At 31.8% G+C, this 22147-nt stretch overlaps 4 protein-coding genes across 8 annotated transcripts; 2 read left to right on the forward strand and 2 right to left on the reverse strand.

Annotated features, from left to right (window-relative positions):
* Positions 1–403: 403 nt before the first annotated feature.
* LOC128872646 (roquin-1) lies at positions 404–9782 on the reverse strand. Of its 2 annotated transcripts, none has more exons than XM_054115536.1 (16): positions 9549–9782; positions 8693–8855; positions 8319–8526; positions 8002–8223; positions 7749–7924; positions 7336–7669; positions 6994–7234; positions 6729–6898; positions 6363–6625; positions 6154–6255; positions 5855–6066; positions 5609–5730; positions 5383–5524; positions 5235–5304; positions 4950–5141; positions 404–4865 (listed from the first exon to the last, which is right to left on the reverse strand). In XM_054115536.1, the coding sequence occupies exons 2-16, from the start codon at positions 8852–8854 to the stop codon at positions 4746–4748; spliced, it is 2736 nt and encodes a 911-aa protein (XP_053971511.1). In that variant the 5' UTR covers position 8855; positions 9549–9782; the 3' UTR covers positions 404–4745. The 2 variants fall into 2 exon arrangements, with proteins under 2 accessions (XP_053971511.1, XP_053971510.1); XM_054115535.1 differs by having other exon boundaries at positions 6154–6258.
* A 176-nt stretch (positions 9783–9958) lies between these two features.
* LOC128872648 (mitochondrial carrier homolog 2-like) lies at positions 9959–13505 on the forward strand. The gene is made up of 7 exons (XM_054115542.1): positions 9959–10383; positions 10464–10548; positions 10740–10929; positions 11014–11151; positions 11228–11423; positions 11544–11611; positions 11695–13505. Exons 1-7 carry the CDS (start codon positions 10285–10287, stop codon positions 11861–11863), a joined length of 945 nt encoding a protein of 314 aa, XP_053971517.1. The 5' UTR covers positions 9959–10284; the 3' UTR covers positions 11864–13505.
* On the reverse strand, positions 13050–20328 carry LOC128872647 (USP6 N-terminal-like protein). 4 transcript variants are annotated; one of them, XM_054115540.1, is made up of 9 exons: positions 20166–20327; positions 19889–20085; positions 19176–19408; positions 18778–19101; positions 18487–18674; positions 18253–18413; positions 17844–18164; positions 17633–17771; positions 13050–16987 (listed from the first exon to the last, which is right to left on the reverse strand). In XM_054115540.1, the coding sequence occupies exons 3-9, from the start codon at positions 19328–19330 to the stop codon at positions 16560–16562; spliced, it is 1716 nt and encodes a 571-aa protein (XP_053971515.1). In that variant the 5' UTR covers positions 19331–19408; positions 19889–20085; positions 20166–20327; the 3' UTR covers positions 13050–16559. The 4 variants fall into 4 exon arrangements, with proteins under 4 accessions (XP_053971515.1, XP_053971512.1, XP_053971513.1 ...); XM_054115537.1 differs by having other exon boundaries at positions 19753–20085; XM_054115538.1 differs by having other exon boundaries at positions 19753–20328.
* A 468-nt stretch (positions 20329–20796) lies between these two features.
* Positions 20797–21988, forward strand: LOC128872227 (histone H2B-like). Its single transcript, XM_054114684.1, has one exon. It carries the CDS (start codon positions 21193–21195, stop codon positions 21562–21564), a length of 372 nt encoding a protein of 123 aa, XP_053970659.1. The 5' UTR covers positions 20797–21192; the 3' UTR covers positions 21565–21988.
* Positions 21989–22147: the final 159 nt, after the last annotated feature.

Genomic DNA, 22147 nt, shown 5'->3' on the forward strand with positions numbered 1-22147 from the left:
TTTTATGGATTTTCGTAGACAATACAAAATATTAAAAAAATTTTATCTTGCAATGCAACATTATCCCCGATTAAGTGTTTCTTTTTTCTATTGTCAAGCATTCGTATCTCAAGTTTCATTCTATCTTGTACTCGCATGCAATAAATAATCGGAAAAAAAGACCCAGCGTATTGATTTTAGCATTCCCTAAAATAGTATTCTCTACATAAAAGGTCGAATATTTATGGAAATTATATCTACAATTGTAATTCTGTACGAATGCGATAGTATAAGATAGGTTTCTCTATCGGCATAAATTTCAATATCCATTTTTATGTAAACCCGAATAGTGAACAAATGCGGGATGGTAAGTATTTCTGTGAACGTACCACATGTTTATGTTATAATGCGACTTTTTCCATAGTTATTTATTTTAGAAAAATACATTAAAAATGCCAGACTAACAATTACATTAAACGTAACGGGCATCGCGAATATATGACACTATCCGGATACGATTAATATTTTCTATGTAAAGTTAACGAAACAAACATTGCAGAATTTTAATATTTTTTCTCCGAATGATTTCAAAGACTTTTAGTATAATTTCGGTATAAGACAGAGTAAACATTCATACACGCATTGCCCGTTATGTTTACGGCTAATATAACAAAAATCTTACAATAGGGAATTAATTTAACATAAACTGTCACAGAAGTACCATTCGTACCATTAAGTGCCAAGTGCGCGCTGACTATATGCATTATATACCGATATGTATATAATTATCATTGTTTCATATGTTCAAACAAAGAACGTTAATATAGATTGTATGTGGCTTCATACCATTAACATAGGTACGCGTGTATTATTATACACATAGTGACATGTTTAACATGCAATTAATCTGAAGCTTGCACAAACAGTATTGTTGCGCTTATTACTTCCCAGTGTACACAGCCCTCTTCGCTTTTACTCTACATTTATTAACGAGTCATACTACGAATAAAAATAAAAATATAGAAGGGCAACATCTGACGAATGGATCACTAGAAATATTATTGACTATAATTCCTTTAAACGACGGAAACATTTAATGTGTACAAGGCTTTTAGTCGTCCGTATAAAGGAATTACACGAAATATAAAGATCAATTCAAAATAGAAGCTTATGGAATTCAAATTTTATAAATATATACTTTGTATCTGAACAAACTGTGAAGACGGTATTAATTTACAGAAAGGAACATTAAATCTTCCATATTTAACCTTGTGCTCAGACTAAAATGCCCTTTAACATAATTAGAATAGAATGTATACGTGAAACATACGCGCGATGTAATTCTTCTTTCAAAAACTTTTATATATTACGACGTATACAAATGGTAATTGTCATTGAATTTGTAAAACCGTTAGAGTTTGATTTGCAATCATGAAGCTTTATTTTAAAGAAACATTCCAAGTCTTCGTTATAAATGTAACGACTATTTTAATCTAAAAACTATGTTTCTTTTTTTTTCTTCATATACTCGTATTATTTTATCGAAATGCAAAATCAAAATATGGCCCCTTTCTGCAATATTATAACACATTTTCTTCAGTACTATGGCCAATTGTGTTCGTAACGTTCAAGTATAATCGTATTACAAATGTATAGCGATTGCAAATTAAATTCTTATAATCGCAATAGAAAATTTGTACTACATAAATTTTAAAGTCTTTATAGTTTTATCTGTGAAACCAGTAACAAAATAAATAAAGTTTCTAACATACTTCTCAAATACATAAATATAGTTTTGAATCTAGACATAATTAACACCAATGTCATCTTCAATGTAGAACAAATAGTTTAGTGTTTGTATGTTTTGCACGTTTAAATCTGTAATGGAAACATTATTTTGCACAAGTCTTACAAGTCAATTCATTTGCATATAATATTTTTTACTACTCCGCATAATTTCATGTAACGTGACTATTTTTTTTTTCGATTAAGAAATATATAAATTTATCTACTAAAATAAAAGAAACTGACTTTCGTTACAACTTTTTGACAAACATACTTTCCTTGAATTCCATTACAAATAAAAGAATGTTGTGTTAGTAAATAATAAAACAAATAAAATTGCACCATTGTTTATAATTTTCATAAGAAACTAGTTATGTTCCGAGATTACATTTCTTTCCAGTTTAGAACAATGTGCCTCGTATCGCAAAAACTTGGAAATACCGAATTTAACGCGTGCAAGTGCAAAGTGTTTCATTCAGTTTTGTGTTGCTGCATTGTTTACAAAAGGCACATTTTAGTTTGAAAGAAATACTCTACTTGAACATATCTAGTTTTGTGTAGCAAGGTAAAACAATATTTTTAATGAGAAAGACAGAAAGATCAACTTTCTTTGATCTCTACGTTTCATAAAAGTCTATGTCACTTCCACTAAAACTGGAATTATTAATATTTATGCTATACATTATTTAAAAAACAAAAAAAAACAAAAAAAAAAATAATAATAATAGAAGAACCCAAAAGCTATTGCAATGTATCAATCACTATACTATAAAGAAGTTGCAATTTGATCAACATGTTCGATTTAACAGAATTATGTTATCATATCAATATGAAATTTAAATTAAACGAGTTCGAGAAAATTTCCGATTAAGGAAAACGTAACGTTAAGGTAAATGTAATCAACGGATGTCATATCAAATGCAAAAAATAACAAAGAATGTAAATTTCTTATCAGTATAATCAAGTACACAGGTCATTATATTTTTGTTCTGAGGAACGTTAGTTTCATATTTTATAATACAAATAACGAACAAAAATAAGGACTAAACGGTATGCCAATAATATTAACATGAACTAAATCTTGTTCATCGTGAGAAATTAAAGCGACAGTTGAGTGGAAGCCAATGTGACTGTTTCAGTTTCTTCTATGTCCGTAAATCGTACATTATTACAAACGTGAGAGCTGCAGTTCGCAGTACAGTCTGTTCATTTCAATTCTTTCACTTTTTTAGTAAAAAATTGATCGAAACGAGAGGCTTTCAAACTATTTGTTATAATTTATGAATATAATAAGTTTATCCAAAAATAAAGGTAATAGTTGCTGGATTAACACAGAATACAGTTTCATTTACGCATATTATGTATTATGTACATTGTACATGGTATATGCTACTAAACCATAAAATTCTAGTAAACGTTTCTAATAAATAAAAATAGAAATATTTGATTTCCGCATTAATGACTATAGTTTGAAAACCACTGTTTCAACATATTCAATTAGAAGTAGCAAATAAAATGCAATTTTTTTTTACCAGGCACAAATGGAATCTATAATTAATTTCCCACTACATAGTGTGAAAATAAAGGAAAATTCTATACACACTATTGAATTTTTCTCACTTTTCTTGTTCAAGACTTTTAAGTGTTTGAAACTGCAATACTTAAGTAATTTATCTGTATACTTTATAAAAAGAAATTAACCTCTTAATTTTTCTATTTATAACCTCATTTGTATATTAATTTTTTTGTAATTTATAATAAATTCAAAAGTACCTGTCGATAATTATTCCAAAAGAATACGAATTTCGAATAAAATCTCAAACATAAATAAATTTTCGTAAACAGATCTGCATAAAATCAACAACATTTTATGAAACACGTAAGAGTTGAACAAAGTACGATACGATATACTATTTTACCGTGTTTTATTCGAAAACATATTTTCAAATATGAAAACATGAATCGTGGAAGAAAGCTACGTATTTTTAAAAATTTTGTTTTATCAGCTAAAAATTAATAGTCATATATATTATATATATATTTATAATTAAGATATATATAAATCTTAATTAGGAGCAATATATATCTTAATTACGCAAAATTTTAACAGAATATGTTAATTTTGTGTATGCATAACATCTATATGTATTCGTATATTTTTATTATATAACCTTGTTGCAGGTTAAATAGCATTCTTTCCGAATGTATCAGTAATATAATATCCTTTGCTTCATTGTGCAAACATATAAACAAAATATACTACATCCTGTCATGTTTATAAAACACTGACATTAATTTCTGTTAAATTTTAACAAATCTGCTCTCGTCTGTTCAATCTGTCTGACAATGAAATGTCTCATTATGATATTCACAATGGAACACCAATCAACCCTTCACCGGTTCTATAAATGTAAATTCCAATGCGACAGCTAACTCTCACATTTTACAATAGACTGATCTCTATAATGAATTGCTACTGCAACTAGTAAAAATTAAAACAATGCGACTTTTAGCGTAATTAAAGAAGAGTTACCATCATGAAGGATTTGACAACTTGTGTTTAACAAATTTTCTCAGAGTATCACATATTTACAGCTAGTTTTTATACGTTGGTAATAATTTCGGGAAAAACTACATTTTTTCACAATCAAAGAACAAACCTTATGTACCAAGAGACCTGTAAAGGACTAGCGATCATGTCAAAAGAAAGAAAATATAAGTTCTTTTATCTATCGATAGTACTTAAATACCATCATTCAATGTTGATTTCTTTTGATGTTGCTTAGAAGAGCATGAAATTCTTCTTATGCAAATGGTACAAATTCTATTATACTTTCAGTCATTCCGTTGGAAAATTGAAACATGCCAATGCATGGAAGTTCGCACAAAAAATTATGTTCACATGTCAAAAAAACATGTTTCATGAAACGAATAATGGTCAGATCTAAGTAAACAGTATAGTAAGACTCACTATCTTACTATTATTTTTTAGAATTTTCCTCTTCGCTCGACCAATGCTTTTCTTGTTCCTGCAGTTCAAATTCCCATCGCAATTCTAATTCTCGCATATCATTTGCGATACCAGCTTCATACGTATCCTCCTAAGAACCCAATCAAAACAAGCATTCGTCTAAAGTCTAAAGGTTAATTATGTTTTCATGTGGAATTGTAACAGTGCATCTTACCTCTTCCGATTTATAATTTTGATTGAAATTTTGAGTGCTAAGCAAGTTATTCGACGACTGGATCCAAGGTACAGTACCATACGGGCTCCAATTTCGTACGTCTTTTTCTTTTTCTCTGATACCAGCTTCTATCAATTGCAACTCCTGTGCTAGCCTTTCACCGGCCGTAAAGGTTGCTCCTTGCGTAGCAAGCTGAATATATATATATATATATATATATGTTATATTTCACTGTTATTATATCTATATAATACGTTTTACAATGTAAGAATGTATTAGCAATACCTTTAAGTCATTGATTTTCTTCTCGAGATGTTTCAACTGCTGTTTCACTCTTTGTGACTCAAGAATTAAACTGAAGAAAATGGATATTAAATATAAATCCTCGAAATAGTTGACGATAGCCTAACTGTACAATAAGAGATTAACTTACTCCTTTGACATGCATTCTGGTCGTGGAAGTTGCGTGTACGTTGATGATTCCGATAAATTGCGACCAAAAGTAATGTAATTATCTCCAAAAGTAGAAGTATTGATAGATTGTACTCCTCCATTCGCACCGATAGCAGCATAAGCTATAATAAAATCACCCGTATATAGTACTTTATTACGCTAATTTTGTTTTATTAATTTCTGCATTTATACTACATCGTACGTACGTTGGTTACCGTAATACCAAGATGTAATAGAATTCGCCGTTGGCATAGGTCGATAGGCAGATATCGTAGGAGGTGCACCTCCTTCTGCATAAAAATTGGTAGGTTGTACGCCATTACTAGATCTATATATAAAAAAAAAGAAAAAAAGAAAGAAAAAGTCCCGAGTTATAAAATATTTTATATTTTCGTTTAATACATATAAAATTCATATAAAATTAGTCTTTTATACGAAGAAAGAACCGTTACCTCATTAGACTTTTGGATAGTTTGGAAATTGGTCCATATTTATTACTAGATGATGCATCAAATGGCACAAATTCGTCGTCAAATAAAATCGGATCTGCACATCGAAAGTTGTTGTTGCAATTAATATTTGACGGAGGAACCATAGGATTACTTGGCGTATTTGTCCATATAGAAAAATTTGACGACGATGTATCCCCTTGCATGTCGTAATTCTGTAAAAAAAAAAAAAAAGCTTAACAATAATATAAAAATTGTATCAAATATTAGTAACAATCTTAATAACTAAACGGCGATCGTACCGTTTTTATCTGTGGCACTTGTTTGTTGACAATCGTTTCAAGCTGATTTAAAATTTCCATCCTGCGTTGCAACAGCATCGCCAATGTTTTGGCAACTGTTCGCTGCTAGAATATGAATATATGCGAACATCGGATAAAAAACCATATAGAATCTTAACGCGCATAACGATATGCGTATACTTTCAGATACAATGCGAGATTTATATTACCTTTTTAGCACTAGAAATACCATTCGTTATATTGGATGAAACTTGCGATGTATCCCACATACCGAGATTAGATGTAGAGTAATCAACGGCTGTGTTAGGCATAATATAATGAGAGCAATACATATCCATATTTTTCGTCGGTACCATAGGCGAAATCCCTTGCGGAGGTGGTAGCATATAATTCGTCAACGACCCAACGAAATTATTTTCGTTTGTTGGTGTATGACGTTGCATTTGATTAACTTTATTTATAGAACTGAAATCTAGAATGAAATAAAACAACAATATATATTAATCAATGTTATACATTGAAATATTAATTGGATTAATTGCTTCCTATATTATTTAGTATAAAGCAATACTCACTCTCTCTATGAGTATTATCATGTGACTTTATAGAATGGTAAGATAAATCCTCATTCTGTTTAAACGTCTTATTGTTCGAGCAAGTGACGGATTTGTCCACCTTTGCATCTAAATTATTGGTTAAGGGTAAATTTGACCTGATACTTAACTTTCTATTTTTTGATCTGTACCTAATAATCGAGCAAATGAAGATTATGTAAAAATCCTATACTTGCGCTGGCAAAAATATTCTCGTTTAAATAACTGTGCATGTCCATATGCGTACTTATCCAGTTCCATATCGCTATGAGCGAATGTGCAACTAGTAGATCTAGGACAAGATCCTCTAAGTGCTAGATCTCGACACATGCTCACTTTATATTTGGGTTGACCTGGGCCTACACTGTGAGTACCATCTTGCGTCTTTCGGTTACCGTGTTGTTGAATAAACTCTACTAATGCTGCGACTACTGTTCTAACAGCTTCTAACGCTGCGCGACATTCTGCTAATGTAGGAGGTTCAGTTTCTGTAATAAAGATAATGAAACGAGGAATATCAAACAATTAATTTTTTAAGAAACGTATTCTAGTCCAGCATTTCGAAAAAATTCTTAAAAAAAAATTATACCTGGGCTGGGATCTATTGCAGCTAACAGTTCTAATTGAGGTCTTAGACTACTTAATTGTCCAGGGTCAGGAGTACGTTGAAGAGCGATAACCAATTCTTGTACGCTTTGAGCAAAAAATTGCGGAGTTTGAAGTTTATCTATAATACTTTGCATATGAGATTTATGACTGGTATCTCCATACAATAACGCAGACCATTGATCAGGCGCTATTCTTAAACCAGCTTCGGTTGCAATTTGCACTATTTGGGCATCGTGCTCTCTTCTTAAAGCTTCGTATGTTCTGAACTCTTCTTTTAATTGCATCAATGATGAATCTCCTTCTCGTTTAGATACCTACTTAGATATCATGATTAGAAATTATTCATATTTTCTCTTAACAAGTAATCAATTCAATTACCAAAGCAGACATTACCTTGAAACAACTTGCCCTATATAACAATTGTACAACGTGTCCTATGCTTGTTTTAGATGCTTGAGGAAAATGTGATTCTAAACGTTGAACTACGAACATAACTAACACTTTCCTAGAAAGAGCAGATCCATCTTCCAACGCCAATAGGACAAGTTTGAGTACTTCTTCTTGCATTGCTGATAATAAAAAAAAAATTTTTTTTTTTAAATGTTAACAGTATTCCTATAAGTTGTCTTATTTTACGTTAATATACCTGGCCCGAGAAACTGACAACCACGAGCACGTACAGCAGCCCACAAATTAGCGCTAAGCTGTTGTGGATTTTGATGTTGAAGTATTAATTCTGTAACCGACCGTTCACCTAGACTTCTAGCTGCCCTTACCGCGCGTGCTCTTCCTTCAGGTTCAACCAATTGACAACCCACAAGAGTTACTAATTTTCTCTGCATCGGTCGGGAAACAAATCCCATACCTCCTGTTATAATTATTAAATGTTATTTTCAAATTACTTCTCGTTAAATTACTAATAAATTATAGAAAAATATTCTGTGAACCACTATGTAATATTACCCGTGGCTAAAGTTGGATTTGTCTGACATGGTTTGAGATATAGAGCAAGTTCTTCAATACAACGTTTAGCAACCAAATAATTAGCATGGTCTTTGGGTGGTAGTAATTTCTGATAAGCTGTTGTAACATTTGTAGGAACAGGATTCCCTACTAATTGTAGCAGAGCTTCATTTACCGGCAATCTTTCTATTTCTGTATTGATGATACTCTGAAAAGCAAAAAAATTGTTTTGTCAAAAATCATTGTACATTTTAGAAAGGAACTGGTACAAATATCTTAATGTACAAATTGCTCGTATAAATTATAATGAAAATTACCAAAAAACCATTACGTATACACAATCATGTTCATGAAGTATCATTAGTTTTGCATACCTGATCGAAAGGACATTGTTTACGATGTAAATTTGCAAGGCACGTACGACATATAGTATGACCACATCCTAATGATATCGGGCCACGTATGGCCACATCAAAGTCATGACAGCAAACCGGACAAGAAAGAAATTCAGTCCACTGTGGTGCCTGTATTGGCATTCTAAAACAGAATCATCTTCCATCAATCTGTAATATTAGTCTTTCCAATGATAATTGCGAAAAATTTAATGTTTACAGCTAAACGTTACGTGTACATTTCATTAAATCTTTCAATTGCATTTGTTTAATGCTTATACATGTGTGTATATATGTATATAATATATATACACATATATGCGAACGATTCGTAAAAAATGTCTTACTGCGTTATCGTGATTGCGAGAAGTATCGCGTAATGAAATTGAATAATTTCGCTAGAAGAGAGAAAAGAATATTTGTTATGTTTAATAAATAATTACAACAAATTTGATCGATTCGTACGTTTAAAAAATTGGTACCAAATGGAAAGAAAACTTGGTTCGGATTGCAAAACATTTATCTATAGATATAACATTGTTCGAAACGGTAACGTTTGCCCATCAATTGTTTTTTACACAACAATATCGTGTTCCATCGATTATTTCGAGTGGAAAATGAAATTTCGTCGTGAATAAAAGTGCATGGAAAATCTTTTAAGAATACATCGTTTTGAACACGCAATTAGATCGAGCTCTTTCAATTGCTGTCGCTACCGCTCTTGTATTCGACAAACGTCTGCTCTACATAGAAAAGGAAAACGACATCCGCATTTGCCACGAGGAAAAATATCGAGTTGAAGAATTATCGTTAAAATGAAGGATAATCGAAAGCTCACCTCGTTAGTGCCCTCACAAAACATCACATTAACTACTCGGTTACTTCGCACATAGTTCTGCCATCGAAGCAAGAACAGATGAATCACAAATAGTAAGATGAGCTCAGCACGATATTCCTTGCGTATATACCTTTCTAGTTTCTACTTGTTTCTACTTCACTAGACCCATGACCAATCACGAAAACAATCTAGAAAAATGACATTCCACATTTTCTCGCCAGAGAGCGGTGCAAGCGACATAACCTTAGCAACAGAGATGCCAGATTCGGACGGCGCGCCGGATCCCAGTGCCCTGTATCGAAGGTGGTGGTGCCGTGTGCCGTCCAAAGAGTATGTGTTATCCCCACCAGTTACACCGATCTGGAATCACTAAAGAACAAAGACATCAGCGCCATCGATGGACCAACCCATAAACAAAGTTTGATCCCATATTATCAGTTCTCACTTCTCAGCAATTCTCACTTTTCAACGAGATGAGCGAGAGCAACCGAGCATGAGGAAGCGCGAGTGCTCAGCAGTCAGCAGCAGTCAGCAGTGTACAGGCCCTAATAATATTCTTGACGTTAATCATCTTGCGAATACAACAAATATAAATGGTTATGAATTGTATTCGCGAATGGATCGCGTAATTTTTCAACGTATTGCTTGAACCTTAGCCATATCAGTTGGTCAAAATCATTAAATAAACAATACAACAACAAAATAAGAAAATAGAGAAACTAAATTCTAATTAAACATGATACGAGAAGACAATACGTTATGGACCACTATTGGGGAACGTATATTAATAAATGTGGTTTCATATCCTATCGAATACGCTAAAGTTTTAATACAGGTAAAATATACACAGTCAATAAATTATCTGAAAAATCAAATTTCATCGGAAGCTTATCATTTTTATTTATAAAATAACAGATCGGACATGAACCGATTCCACCACGACCGACAACTAATTTATTTAGACGGCCGGCTTTAGCTTTGCCCAACGTTTTTCAGTACGGTAAGCGATCCTTTCCACGAAATACATACTTTAAATTATCTTTAATTAAACGTAGAATTTTCAGTTATTTCATGTTTCAGTATTTTTTGTAACTTTAGACCAGACTCTCTGAAAGGAAAATATTCGTAATGCACTGCAATTGTTCTCTCGTAATTGAAACAAAATATTTTTATTACTTTCATATTTTGCAGTTAAATACATAAAAAACGTAGATGGATATTCTGGGTGCTACCGTGGTTTGATACCAAAGTTATGTGCCCATACCATATGTGTCTTAGTTTCCGATGAAACGTCTTACAAACTTACGTGTATGTACGAGTCTAACAAAGAAAACGAAGAAAATTATATGAAAAAAAATTCCGAAGATGAAGGAGAAGACGGGTAATTATTTATGTCTCTGACATATCATCGTTATCAAAAGTTATAGTAATAAATATAAATGTATTACCATTATGCTTCTTTTAGTCAAAAGCACAAAAGTTACATATTTGAATTCATAAGAGATCTGATTAGTAAAACGACTGCAATTATAGTCAGCCATCCATTGAATGTTATCGCATTGAGAATGATAGCTCAATTTGTCGGCAAGGAAACAAAATACAAGTATATTATTTATTATGCCATGCAAGGTACATGTAATTATTTCTATATCTACTGTTTTTTCTTTATCTGTTAATAGTGGACTATTCACATCATTTGTGGAAGTATATAGAGAAAATGGAATCATGGGATATTATGCAGGATTAGTACCCCGCCTTATCGGAAACGCTATCGTATTAGTAATAGTTAGTTCTTCTACTTATGCCGTCGATAAGTATTTATCGACTGTCACAACTGAACATGACATCAAACCAATTATTTGTTCCACTATAAACGTAAATAAAATATTTAATTACAACACGCATAATATCTTCGATTCTCTTTTATACGAAAACTTGTAAAAAGAGAATTGACTATACAAATAAAAACGTGTAATATACAGTTGATATTTACAGTTTATAGCAACAACAATTACGTATCCATTTTTGGTAGTATCGCATTGTATGGCTGTTAATGACTGTGGGTATGTTGACTTAATGTGTGACTAATATTTATATTTCAGCAGAATTGAAATGAGTATTTATACAGGAAATTTTGTTGATTCAGATTAGTTGCTGGTCTTCCTCCGCACATGCCAATTTGGAATAGCTGGCTGGAATGTTGGGCTCATCTTTCAGCTGCCAATCAGTTAAAGAGGGGAAACAGTCTTTTATGGCGATATTATACAGGACCTTCAGTAATAATAAATGGCATAATGACACCTCTTTACAAATAATTTACATCTATGCAGTGTGTCACAGTAATAATATTGCATTAATTTGTATTTGAGAGACCAACAGTAAAATCAATTCCGTGCAACTTATATTCTGTCTGATAAATTTACCGATATAGCATACAATTGCATTTATATATTTCTTAAAATTGATTTTAATTATTGCTGTGCACTAAGTATCTATTATAAACTATTTTCTGTAGTTCTATACTGAAAAATGCATTTTGTATGGAGAATTGAGCATTTCTTTTTTTTTTATAGATAAATACAACTATAGAGAAGAAAAAGTTGATTAATTAGAGGGCTTAATAGTAACGCATATGTAGATACGATTAATTGCAAGACAGAAGTGGTATCTAAGTAAAGAACTCTGAATTAGGTTTTGACTCGCACGAGTCCTGTGCAAAAATATTCTTATTATTTATTATGTTGCAACAACGAAAGAAAATACAGAAATTACGAAACGTAAATCAGAGTTCTTTATTTAGATACTACATCTATCCTACATGCTAATTATATCTACATATAAACTTTTAATATAGTATATAATATAAAATAAGATCGCAGTGTATAGATAAACATTTAGTACATATACAAATATTACTACATACAATTTATTATTATTTCAGTTTCAATTCACATTTCTTCTCTATGCAACATTTAAACCGATATCCTTTAAAGCAAACAAAATAAATTAAATATTTTCTCTTATATGAAGGTTGATATTTACAGATTTTTATATAAATATGTTAATTTTGTCAATAACAAACATCAAACAATGATTTAATTATAACAGTAAAATCAACATCTACGTTCAAATTTCTACTGTTCTTAAGAGTCCTATAATTTGATATAAAGTAACATTTATATATTAATATATTTTGTATATATACATGTGTAGATAAATGTAAAACAAAGTATAAACAAAATTGAGTTATATATTCAAGCATAATTTAACACACACATTTTCATTTGATAATGAAAATTATTTTTGCAAACATATTAGATAATTATATGAAGTTAATAACTGATTAAATAAATTTGTGATAAATGTATCTATTATTGGTAGGATGCAAATTTCGCAATTACTTTCGAGTCAAAAAAATAAGTATTAATTGGGAAAGTTTGCAAAGCAGATTTATAGAAAGAATAGAACTCACAATCAAATGATAATAACAAAACATGAGACTTCTGAAAAGAAACAAAATTTTAATTCGTATTCTTTATTGTTTATTATTTCGATGGTTTCAATCATTTACAGCATGTTTTATCAGGCATCAAGAAGTTATACGAGTATTGCATTATTAGATTGTACCTGTCTTACTGAATATCCTACTAATGATACACAGAAGTCTATACTATATTGCGTATTTTTAATTTTTGTATAAAAAAAATATCCGCTTGAACTACAATATTACATATTACATAGACGTTCATCAGGTATTACATTTGAACTTCAATTTATCTATATAGTGCGACAAGACGAATGTGAATAATGAACAAAACGATCGACAAGTTATTTTTGACACATTTTTTTCTATTTTAAAGTCTATTCAAATAAGGAAATCTGTACTGAAAGCATGTGAATGTATGTAGTATTACTTCATGTTTGTCTTAATAAAGGCATTGCAATATTTTGCTAATAGCAATACGAAATTACTTTACCATATTCCAATCATTCCAATCTAAAACGAATTATCACCTGATATTACAAGAAACTTGAATTACTCGGCACAATATATATATTTTACATATTACAGTTATACCAGTTTGGACAATCACACGATACTTTTAGCTTCCTAAAGTCTAATTTTTTTGTCCTAGGCATTACTTTTGCTACAAAATCCATTATTTACACGTAAATAAAATTATGCTCCTCTTCATCCTGTTTCCTGTTATACAAATTCGTCCTACTATTAAAATCAATACTCCCTAATGTTATAGTATACGCATTCGTATAGAAATAAATCATAAAAAATGATCTTGACGAATTTAAAATAAAACCAAACTAATGGAGCATTTGTGTTGTTTATATTGCAAGATAATTTAATATGTAAGTGTAGTTTGTGTAAACGTGGCAACTAAAATGTCAAATGGATCATCTTAAATATTAACAAACTAGTGCATTTTTACAATTTTAATATGAAACAAAGGAATGTAGTTCTTTTAAAATAAATCGATATAATTTGTTTAATTTATATTAAGATTTTTTCAGACCTATACAATTCCATATTTTGTTTATAACTTTAAGAATTTATTTCATGTAAGTTCATGAAAACTTAATGTTATCCAAGCTCATACAAGGGTTACCATAGAACTGTACACTGCGTGTTTGATATCCTTTACAATGCAATAAAGATTCAAACCGTTAACATTTAATATTTATTTAACAAATATCACCCTTATATGTTATTAAATATAATAAGTAATTGCTGACAGGTTAATAGCCATAAGTTTTGTATTCTATTTATATACATACATAGAGGAATACTGTATTGTACGTCCAGGAATGTTTTACAGAACCAATGAATTCAGAAGCATATCGCAATTGTAATTACACTTATCTAAAGCATGTTTTTGTACATTTAAACAATAGATATGAAGCATATTAGAAGACTGTTCAATATTCACATTCCATGGCAAAGACTCGGTCAAATTCTTTGCAAACTTTTTATTTACGAATCTCTTTCGAATACTAACGAGTATAACGAAAGATTCCTTTTTCTTTAATATTATGTATGTACATACAATAGTAAATCTTTCATTGATCCTTATAAAAGAAAGAAAAACAAAACTTAAAATAAATAAAGTATTAATAGTACTGTGGCAGTATAATACTTAACATACTTGCAGAATGTAACTTTTTGGAGGATACGATCGTTATCTTATAATAACCTATCAATTACAATTTATAAGTTTTATCGTATCGATACCATATGGAATTATGTACCAATTCAATTGTTCCCAAAATAAGTAATTAACAAATTATGTAAACTACATGGTCTAATTTTCTTAGAATAATCGGCAATGTAAAAGTTCTACGCCGTTATCAATAATCTGCCAATTTAATAACAAATAATTTCAGATCTCATTTTATTTTAATTTTTTATGTATTCGTAATTACTTAAATGATAACTTTTTCTCAAAATAATTTTCTTCTATTTGTTGTATCATAGAAAGTATCTAGAATGCAAAATTAATTTTACTCATTAAATATTTCTAGAGTATGGAACTTTATGTATACTCGTTTATGACATACGCAGTACTTGTAGAAATTTTTAGAGAAATATACACAATATTGAAAATATAATAATGACTATTCAAAGGATTCTATATGCTTATAGTATTGTAACAAAAATATTGTTTTTAATTCTATATTTACTATGGAAAATTGACTCGTATTTGTATACTTGTAGAATAGCCAATTTTTGGTATATTCCAAAATATTTTGTATAACGTTTGTCTGATGGAGAGATTTAAAAACGCATACTTTACAGAAATTATCTATACATTATACTTAAAGTTTACATTCCTATTAATAAAGCTGTTTGCAATGCCTTATACATATATTAATATTTGTATATTTTAAAATTTCATTGTCTGAATATTTGAGTATGTTTTACTAAATATTACAATTAAGTTTAATACATAATTCGTTTTTATACTGCATAAAGTTCCATTATCTTAAAGTTTCGTATCGATCTATATCTTTGTATGATATAATTCGACACATGAAAAATATTATGCAGTAGTCTGCATAAAATGATTCGACGAGAATGATGGAAATAAGTTTATTATCGAAGATCTCGTTGATCGGGATCGTTGATTAGGAATAACAGAGTGAAAATTGTAATTCTCTATTACATATTTGTAAATTGTTTGTGTTTTACTTTAAACATAAATTAGGCCATAGAGAAAGTGTAGGAGTAATTTTCGTTAAACACGAATTGCTATAATACTTTTGAGACTAAATAGTACTCACAACATACACTGGTTTATACTTGAATAAGAAATATCATGATACATCATGTTTACTTTGATTCTACACGTGGGCCTTCGAAGAAGGGACAATCATACGTATGTGCACATTAATTTAATGAACATTGTTTATCATCGTACCTATTGTAATTACCATCAGTTCGCGATCAGTTTTCTGTGTATAATACAACGCAGATTTAGTTTTATTCACCTAAATCTGTGTTTAATACTAATTCTCAGAGTTGGGTGTTATTCAAATAAATCCTTATTTAGATAATTATTTCGATACAGCATTTTTATTTAAATAATTTATCCGGATAGTTGATGTTCGTTATTCGCAGTGTTCAACCATGACTTCTTAATAAAACGAAGACCGACAAATAAATACTTATTCGCTACGTAAATGAGAAAACAATTTGTGAAATATTCTACTTGTGGTATATATGCTGTAGGTGATTTTTCTCTAGTAGTTGTATATTTATGTAGTCACGTAGTACTTGTCCTACTCTTGTGTAATTTTTCATGTATTTTTTGTATGAAGTATAAAGGATTATTTTCTCACTTATGTAATATTTAACAAATAACATTTTATTCTAGACAAAACGTTACTCGTTATTATCTTTATCGATTATAGAAATAAAAATATGCTTAAACACTGCTAATTGTAATGTCATGAATTATTTTGTTTGCTCGTTAATTATATGCCTACCAAATGAACAGATTATTTTAAATCTAATTCAACTTCCGGAGTTTCTAATGAAAATGGTTTGAGACTCTCTACTATCGGTGTCTGATCGGGATCGACCCGTATACGGATCCGATTAGTTTCTAATGATCGTGGAAGTGTACGTGGAAGATCGTCTTTGTATGAGCCAGATATAGGTGAAGTATACGGTACATAAATTCGTACAACATCTGGACTCGGTTGATGAGGCGTAGCTCTGGGAGTAGGCAAACCACCGCTACCCGAGCTAGCATTAGAAATATTACTTTGAGTATCGAGACTATTGTCTAACGCTTGAGACCGTGTTGCCGAACTAAATACGGAAAGGTCGGCTGTCGAAGTAACAGATGTGTCTGCCAATGACCGGCGCGAGCCATTGGGAGAGGCCCCATCATCGAGACTTGGATCAAATGAGAATTTGCTTCCTGCACACATATTCAATTTTTATTATACTGTCATAGGATGTTGGACCAAACATGTTTTCTCAAAATAGTTCCATAGAGTGAGTGTACTACATTTTCGATTTAGAATTGCCTCTCTTTTCTTAAACGCGTTTCAAAACTACTTATACTATTTAAACGTTATCTTTATATGGGAATAATTTTACTATGGTTTCAATTGTAATTATTAATTATTTAGTATCTTCGTACTAAATCTCTTAAGAATAACGCGTGCGTTTCACAGAATGTCTATTGCATCTCATTTTTATTAGATTTTATACAAACACTATTAATAACATTAGAGGCATATACGGTTTCATCTTAACGCGGCTAAGCATTTTTAAAACCTGCCTATAGCGATTACAACATTTCAAAATCCGTTCTATAGAGTATCTCTGTATTATTCTGTCTAAGTAAATAATTGAGCAATATTATACATAATAGTTTGAATATCAGAATCTTAGTTTTAGAAAGTATCTTATAATCTAGTATTGTATATAACCATTATGTCAATCTTTGAATCTCTGTCTTTATTTTTCTCTGTGTTCATAAGAATACTCTCTCGTTTAGAATGTAGAAGGCAAGTATTTATATTCTCGTGTACTATGTTTTCACTGTATTGTAACTCACCGCCAAGACCACAACCCGTTGGTTCGACTGGTGTTGTACTTTCTCTACCATCGTCGACGAGCACTAAGTCTCTACGTTGCGTTATAGATTCACGCATTACGTGCTGTGCTTCGCTAAACTCTTCGGCTCGTCTCCCAACCTGAACACACAGAATCAAACTATGAAGCTCAAGTATATTTAATATAAAGTAATATGCATAACTATACGTTACCTTACTAGCAAATGTAGGTTCTTTGAATGTGCCAAATGGAGTTCTTGGTAACTCTTGCGGTAAAGGAGGACCGGGATAATCCAATTTAGCCCGTTTCAATTCTTCCATACTACGTTCCATAGTATTTATCACTGTATCATCATCGAAACAAAAGTCTTTCTCCAATTTAATTTGCAGATAATTACAAAATTCATCAAGACTTTCCATTGGCATAAGAAAACGCTTATGCATTTTCATGACTGTATATGCCATAGCAGGTAAAATACGATCACCGTCCAATAAAAATATATCCCAAATTCGAAGGCCAAGATTAACGGGTGTCTGTTCCAAGTGAATTATTACGTTTAGATATATAGATCCAACTTACAATTTTAAAACATAATTCGATTAGTTTAATTAAGACTCTTACCCTCTCTTGAAAAACAACAAAGAACCATTTTAAAGCATACAGAATAGAATCGCAACCGCATTTATCAAGTTTTCGCTTTAATTTTGGCAAAAATTTATTCATAATTTTGTCATGATGTTCTATAAAACGATTTAATTTCGGAAACCCGTCAACGTAAAATCCTAAAAGGAAATGTATCTGTTTAATTGTGGTCCAAAACTATCTTACTTAAAAATGTGTAAAACAGGCTCAGACCATGCATGGTGTACTTCTTATCGGCAAGTAACACGGAAAGACCCCAAAATGCATCTTCTTCGTCCATATATAACAAAAGTAATCCAGCTAATACAGACATTCCTTGACAATAACCCACTTCCATATTGTACATACTATATGCAGCCAGGACATAAAACATGGATCGTTGTTTTATGCTATACCTCTCCCTGTCGAACGTTAATAAAAATTTAATACTACAGATAAGTACAAACATATTTTCCATCTTGATATTTCAACCTTATACATTCTAATGAAATACATCTTGTATACCTATAATTGATATGATCCCTATATTGTCTAGCCACATCGGCATCGATCTGTCTTATTTCGGTAGACCATTGACGAGCAAGTTGTAACATTTCCTCGTATTTACCAGCTTGTTCTCTTTTCAAATTTTTAATTCCCAGAAGTAGCGCCCAAACTTGACCACGAAATCTATTAGGAATTCCTTTATATATTCTACGTCGTAACTTTTCTTTAGTCGAGGAACTGTCCCATTGTTTCGTCATCTTCTCCCATTTTTTTAACCTCTCTATTTCCACACGATGAGTCTTAATTTCGTTCGGGTCCGGCTTTTGCGGTAGACGTTTGTCGCTAAAATACACCCGTTGATATAACAAAAGGCGATAAAAGCAAGCAGATACTATAATTGTCGTTATATTAATTACTGTATGAATCCATATCTGTCCGTGGTATGATATACTTCGTAAGTAGGATCTTCCCATGGATCGATTTCTGCTCCATTTTCTCTACCACGGTCATAGCAGCTAAATATTCTATCTCGCTCAGCGGCAGACCGTTTCAATAATTCTTCCTCATTCATCCCCCGTGAGAATTCGCAACCAGGCTCTTACAAACATGCCGTCTCGTTAAGAAGAATCTATTTATGTTAGGCTGTTATCTACGGTAGAAATGAAATACATTAACGATACAACCAGGATGGAACAAACTTTTTTTGAATAGCACAAACAATAACGACAACACAACAAATCGTATTAAAAAATGACTACAATTTCTAGTGTAAAAAAAGGGGAAATTACCGAATAACTGTGTTGCAATGGAAAACTTGGTCAGGGATATCTTTACTTTATTTAATCTATACGCGAGAAGGAGGACTATAATTCTAAATATATTGTAAAACTTCCGTCGTTATAAAGTTCAGACCATCGCTACACTACGTATTGACAAGGAAGGTTATATACATTGAAATCAACCGATATCCTCGGTAAACGATCTTGACCTTACCACTAAGAAATAAAGTGCAAAACTATAGACACTGCATAGTTATTAGGGATTAACTAATTTCCTTCGTTTCATATTACATGTAAAATTGTTTCTTTGTAACAGTCATTCGTTTAGCAAAACTGCCGTCCATACATACCAGACACGCAACTTCAACTTCAAGCCGGATTCGGATGTTTCAATTCTCTTTCATGATCAGCGTTACCAACAGATCCATTGTAAATTCAAAACAAACAAGCTTACGAAATTCTCATACTTTTCTCGTTCACTTTTCCAAACTTAACTTGAAATTCTTAAGAACAATTAGCATTATTAAGGGTTATGCAGTTTCTATAGCTACAACAAATTTCAATATTACACTTTGTTTAAACATGTATCTATATTTTATTGAAAACAAACATTGCTTTTGATAACACCTCTTATGCTTATCGTCCAGTATCTCAAATATTAAAATACTTTTTCGAGTAGTGCACAATTTTTTGCATGACAAGTTAAAATCGTGATTAAGTAATGTCGATTTCTGTTATCGATGTATTCATGTAAAACAAAGGTAAGGTTAGGAATCTATTTGTGAATCGCTATCAACGCTTTGAGCCGCTCTGAGCTTATCAATTATTCGCTTCCAAACATGGCGACCGCTCCTTGATAACAGCTAATCACTGAACTACACTAGAAAAAGTTTTATTACCAGTAGTTTTATTACCATCGGTGGGAAAACGCCCAAAAGTTTCTTGTGAAAATAGTTCCCATTATTACTACTAGATGGCGCCACTAACTAAAGGGTCGATAATTATTATAATTATTGAAACAAATGTTTAAACAATATATTGAAATAATACATTGTAATGTTATAAAGCAAAGATTATGCATTTATGACAAATAAAGAATAATTGTTTAATAATTAGTGTACAAGTATTACGAATTACTTGTAGTAAGCGAGAAATGATTTAATACGCTTTCATACATTATTCGAGTATTATGTATGCAAATGATATTGGTAGGTTCGATGCATCATCATGTTTGAAATACGAACATCTGCTTGCACTTTGAGGGGCAGCTATAAAAATGGTCCTTATACAAAATTAATGTAATTTTGCACATTTGGAGAGCATAAGAAACATTGAGAAGCATGTGCGAATATGTTGAGACTTTGGGACAGGGACAAGGACAGGAACAGGAACGCGTCCTATGAAGTAAATTCCATTGTTCGAAGGTAACGACAGGTAACGGTAGTAGATACCTCCGCGCCAATCGTGTATCAGTAGATTCGGTTGATCCGGGCGAACCCTCGTTGCACGTTGATTGGTGCACTGGAACGAGCACCTTTTGCTATATAACAGGGCCACTTTCCTCGTGAAATCATTTGAAATCATTCCACAATCGTCGATTGAACAAATTGTTTCGTACAAGTGGTCACTTTCGAAAAGTGCTGCGACCATCGTCATGCCGCCAAAAGTTAGCGGTAAAGCTGTGAAGAAGGCCGGAAAGGCTCAGAAAAATATCAGCAAGGCCGATAAGAAGAAGAAAAGGAAGAGGAAGGAGAGCTACGCGATTTACATTTATAAAGTTCTTAAGCAAGTGCACCCCGATACTGGTGTATCTAGCAAAGCGATGAGCATCATGAATAGTTTCGTGAACGATGTCTTTGAACGTATCGCAGCGGAAGCCTCAAGACTGGCCCATTACAACAAACGTTCGACCATCACGTCTCGGGAAATTCAAACCGCTGTAAGACTACTTTTGCCTGGTGAATTAGCCAAGCACGCAGTTAGCGAGGGCACCAAGGCAGTTACAAAATACACCAGCTCGAAATAAGCGAAGGTAACTCGCTACTTGCTATCTTAAAACAAACGGTCCTTTTTAGGACCAACAAATATATAAATACGTTGGGAACATATCTATTCGAACATTTACTAAAAATTAAAATCTGTTTCATCGTTTGTACTGGCTGATCCTCTCGCTTGTAAACCCGAAAGAAAGTGCCGCCACAATAGAATAAAGTAGCCGAGGTCCTTTTTATGTCATCGCTAGTTCGACGACCGATGACTCCCGCAGCGAAGACGGTTATATGCGGTTGTATGCGTTTAAACGGGACGGTTTGTCTCATTATACACATTATCACGCATCAGCCGCCTTCGCTGGGGGGCTCACCGTCCTCGAACTAGCGGTGACATAAAAAATCACCTCGGTTACTTTTTTCTATTGTAGCGGCACTTCCTTTCGGGTCTACTAGCGAGAGGATCACCCTGTATTTGAAATGGCGGGATAAATAGTATCAGATATAGGATGAATAATAGTATTCAAAGTTATTCGTAATTCGGTTGAATTTTTTCTAGAAAGTCATTAGCAAGGATCTGTTAATTTAAATACACGGCGAATATATAAAATGTCTTTATTA

This window comes from Hylaeus volcanicus, chromosome 2 (assembly GCF_026283585.1).
Source record: "Hylaeus volcanicus isolate JK05 chromosome 2, UHH_iyHylVolc1.0_haploid, whole genome shotgun sequence".
Lineage (NCBI taxonomy): Eukaryota > Metazoa > Arthropoda > Insecta > Hymenoptera > Colletidae > Hylaeus > Hylaeus volcanicus.

What these genes read in the sequence shown, in the direction of transcription:
- LOC128872646 (XM_054115535.1), bottom strand. Translation starts at nt 8,854, where the DNA reads ATGCCAATACAGGCACCACAGTGGACTGAATTTCTTTCTTGTCCGGTT. An exon ending in TGCAATAGATCCCAGCCCAG is followed by an intron (nt 7,235 to 7,335) that starts GTATAATTTTTT and finishes TCTTTATTACAG; the next exon opens with AAACTGAACCTCCTACATTA. An exon ending in GTATTTCTAGTGCTAAAAAG is followed by an intron (nt 6,259 to 6,362) that starts GTAATATAAATC and finishes TTCATATTCTAG; the next exon opens with CAGCGAACAGTTGCCAAAAC.
- LOC128872648 (XM_054115542.1), top strand. Translation starts at nt 10,285, where the DNA reads ATGATACGAGAAGACAATACGTTATGGACCACTATTGGGGAACGTATA. An exon ending in GCCCAACGTTTTTCAGTACG is followed by an intron (nt 10,549 to 10,739) that starts GTAAGCGATCCT and finishes CATATTTTGCAG; the next exon opens with TTAAATACATAAAAAACGTA. An exon ending in ATGGCTGTTAATGACTGTGG is followed by an intron (nt 11,612 to 11,694) that starts GTATGTTGACTT and finishes TTGTTGATTCAG; the next exon opens with ATTAGTTGCTGGTCTTCCTC.
- LOC128872647 (XM_054115538.1), bottom strand. Translation starts at nt 19,330, where the DNA reads ATGAATGAGGAAGAATTATTGAAACGGTCTGCCGCTGAGCGAGATAGA. An exon ending in TTGTTGTTTTTCAAGAGAGG is followed by an intron (nt 18,165 to 18,252) that starts GTAAGAGTCTTA and finishes CACTTGGAACAG; the next exon opens with ACACCCGTTAATCTTGGCCT. An exon ending in AACGGGTTGTGGTCTTGGCG is followed by an intron (nt 16,988 to 17,632) that starts GTGAGTTACAAT and finishes ATATGTGTGCAG; the next exon opens with GAAGCAAATTCTCATTTGAT.
- LOC128872227 (XM_054114684.1), top strand. Translation starts at nt 21,193, where the DNA reads ATGCCGCCAAAAGTTAGCGGTAAAGCTGTGAAGAAGGCCGGAAAGGCT.